The 3403-nt window shown below is 50.0% G+C and overlaps 1 protein-coding gene across 1 annotated transcript; it reads right to left on the bottom strand.

Annotated features, from left to right (window-relative positions):
- Window positions 1-1989: 1989 nt before the first annotated feature.
- Window positions 1990-3105, bottom strand: LOC310775645 (RIB43A-like with coiled-coils protein 2; the record flags this gene model as incomplete). The annotated part of the gene is made up of 1 exon (XM_083635800.1): window positions 1990-3105. The coding sequence occupies one exon, from the start codon at window positions 3103-3105 to the stop codon at window positions 1990-1992; it is 1116 nt and encodes a 371-aa protein (XP_083491926.1).
- Window positions 3106-3403: the final 298 nt, after the last annotated feature.

The raw sequence follows: 3403 nt of genomic DNA, 5'->3' as shown, positions 1-3403 counted from the left end.
CTAGAGGAAGAACACAACATGAGAGGGGGAGTGGAGGAGAGAGAGAGACTAGAGGAAGAACACAACATATGAGGGGGAGTGGAGGAGAGAGAGAGACTAGAGGAAGAACACAACATGAGAGGGGGAGTGGAGGAGAGAGGGAGAGAGAGTAGAGGAAGAACACAACATGAGAGGGGGAGTGCAGAGAGAGAGAGACTAGAGGAAGAACACAACATGAGAGGGGGAGTGGAGGAGAGAGAGACTAGAGGAAGGACACACAACATATGAGGGGGAGTGGAGGAGAGAGAGAGACTAGAGGAAGAACACAACATGAGAGGGGGAGTGGAGGAGAGAGGGAGAGAGACTAGAGGAAGAACACAACATGAGAGGGGGAGTGGAGGAGAGAGGGAGAGAGACTAGAGGAAGAACACAACATGAGAGGGGGAGTGCAGAGAGAGAGAGACTAGAGGAAGAACACAACATGAGAGGGGGAGTGGAGGAGAGAGAGAGACTAGAGGAAGAACACAACATGAGAGGGAGTGGAGGAGAGAGACTAGAGGAAGAACACAACATGAGAGGGGGAGTGGAGGAGAGAGAGAGACTAGAGGAAGAACACAACATGAGAGGGAGTGGAGGAGAGAGACTAGAGGAAGAACACAACATGAGAGGGGGAGTGGAGGAGAGAGAGACTAGAGGAAGAACATAGTGTACAGTCGCTGTGCTATTATATTACATGATGCATAATGATGGGGTGATATCTCTATCTATCTCTTTATCTTCTCTTGTGACCATCTCGGAGCTCGGATTTTCACACACCTAACGATATAACCAAATTTATCTGACTTGTATGACATTACAGACGTCATCACCTCTAATCTTACCTAAGTTTGGCCCGCGGGCCCAAATTGGTCAGCCATGGCACTATGGACGAATCCCACACCACCCATCCAATAACGGCGGGGCACCCTCTCTTGTTTTTTGACAACATATTTTAGTTTGTCTTTTATAAAACAGACATGTTGGCTCCCACAATTTGCAAATGCTAGAAGAGAAGTTGGTCAAAACGGTTGTAAGGCAGGAGATCCGCTCATTTGTGCAATCACTTGCCTCGGTTTTGTTTAGATGTGTCGATTGGTCGAATATCGAACTTCCTTCCAGTCTGAAGCGTGTTTTTCCCCCCCTTTGGAAGATAACAGCTTCCTCTGGCCTAATTTTAATGGAAGTACAGACTGTCTCTGGAGCATTCGAAGATTGTGGAAGAGATAGACTTGCTTGAGAGACTACATATTTTACTAACCTGACGCTGCCAGATGGTTTGTTTTCACATAACCATGGGAAAGGTTTCAAAGGGCAGGCACTTTCATAAAATACATGGCAGGTGATTGGATCAAGCATCTGTCTATCACGTCTATCACAGGCTCGCACTCGCTGGTGTCACACCAAAGCCCGCCTGACGCTGATTGGGGCGAACCACTGGTGGTTCAAATTCAAACCAATAGACACTGCGGAGCGCTTCATCATTGAGAAACCACAGCCAAAACAGGGGAAACAAAAAAAAACCCCAATCCTGGCGTTCTCCTATGTCACGTGTTGCACACAAAGATCATATATATACGGAAGATGAACACTCCAACTTACTTCCTTGACAGCTAGATCCTAATTTTTCTTCTCGCCAATTCTCAATGGCTTCCTTGTTTTGCTCGGGAGTACAAAAAAACTTTAATTGCCGATTTTTTACATTTGTTGTCTGCGCAGCCCACCACAACAGCTTTTAGCTATGTTTGATTCAAGGAAAATGACGCTGGTGTTTGGAAGTGAATGGAAAGGTTTCCCCCTTGATGGGCGTGGCCTATTTCATGCAGTGTCTCTATAGATTGGATTGTGGCAAGATGAATTTGTCATCTGATTGTGATCTCATGATCTGGCATGAGTGACTCCAGCTGCCTTGCAAGGTATTAACCTTGATCCATACTTATGGTAATGAAACGATCCAGTATTCCGTGCAGTCTGTCATCGGCTGCTAGTATTGAATTGGCTGAAGAAGCCATCGTCGGGGTTGTAGATGTATGTCTTTTCAAGGGCCTGTTCCTGTTGTTTCTGTGCCAGCCTCGCGTTGGCGCTGTCTTGCTCTCGTCTCAGCTGCTTGGTGAGCCTGGCCTGCTGCCTCTCCAGGAGCAGAGAGGTGCGGGCCGAGTCCATGCGTAAACGCTCCTGTCTGTCCTCATCCCACCTCTTCTCGGACTCCGTCCTCTTCTTCTCCTCCATCTGATACTTCTGGAACTGATTGACCTGCCGCAGGCTCTCAGGGGGGAGCCTCTTGTCCACAAAGGGCCAAAGACAAGGCACTCCCAGCACGCCCTGTTCGGGTGCCACGTCTTCCCCGACGACCAACTCTGTCTGCAGGTGATTCAGGACGTCCGCTCGGTTGTCCTCCTCATCGCGTTCCCGCTCCCGACGCAGACGCTCCTCGGTCTCTCCCCACTTGGCCACGTTGTAGTCTTTAGTAGTGAGAGTGGCGGCTGTCCTCCTCTCCGCTTCAATCTCCTCAAGCTGGAGAGCTCTGTGGGCCATGTTGACTCTGCTCCGTGCATCCTGCTGTTCCTCCAGCCTGTGCTGGTGCCTGGCTGCGGCACGCTCACACTGCTGTTGGAGCAGCCAGTCTCTGAGCTGCGCCTTCTGTCTCGTTTGCCGGTCTCTGCTGCCTGGGTCCTCGCCCACCAGGCCCGGGGGCATCATCTGCGCGCCTTCTCCGTCTCTGTCTGTGTTGCGACAGCTCTCAGGGTCGTTCAGGTCATACTCCCGCTGGGACCAGGGCTGCTGGAAGCGCTGGCGGTACTGGTCTACAGCCTTGTCCATCACACGCGCCTCCTTCGCCCATTGGCGGTCGAGGAGGCGAGCTGTTTGGCTATCACGCAGGATATCTGCAGCATATGCGTTGAGTGACTCTTCCTCTGCCTCGGCTTGTTTCTTCTTTTCTCTCACTTGACAGTCGAGGGCGTTCTTGTCGATCCCAATTGTTCTAACTTTGTGGTTAAAAATCCTCTCCTGCCGCTGCACCTCCCTGTTATGATGCTTCTGCTGATTTGCCGCAGCAACGCGGTCTGAGAGCAATTCAACATTCAACATTTTTCCAAACTGTAGCCGAGCAAACTCCCCACTCCTTATAACCTCTGCAGGGAAAGATTTATGATGTCACTCCTTATAATCTCTGCAGGGAAAGATTTATGACGTCACTGACAAGGTCACAATGTCTATGACGTAATTAACGTCTATCATAAATGACTGATGATATCGCTTAGAATTGCAGATGTCACCAGTGATTAGTGATGTCACTCAAGCAATTGTGGGCGGTGTTCTGAGCATGCTCAGTTGAGCAATTGTGGGTCCCCGCCGCGACCGAACGCCACCCTAAGTAGTACAATGA

This window comes from Poromitra crassiceps (assembly GCF_964638095.1).
Source record: "Poromitra crassiceps genome assembly, chromosome: 4".
Lineage (NCBI taxonomy): Eukaryota > Metazoa > Chordata > Actinopteri > Beryciformes > Melamphaidae > Poromitra > Poromitra crassiceps.
This window is presented reverse-complemented; position numbering and strand designations above follow the sequence as displayed.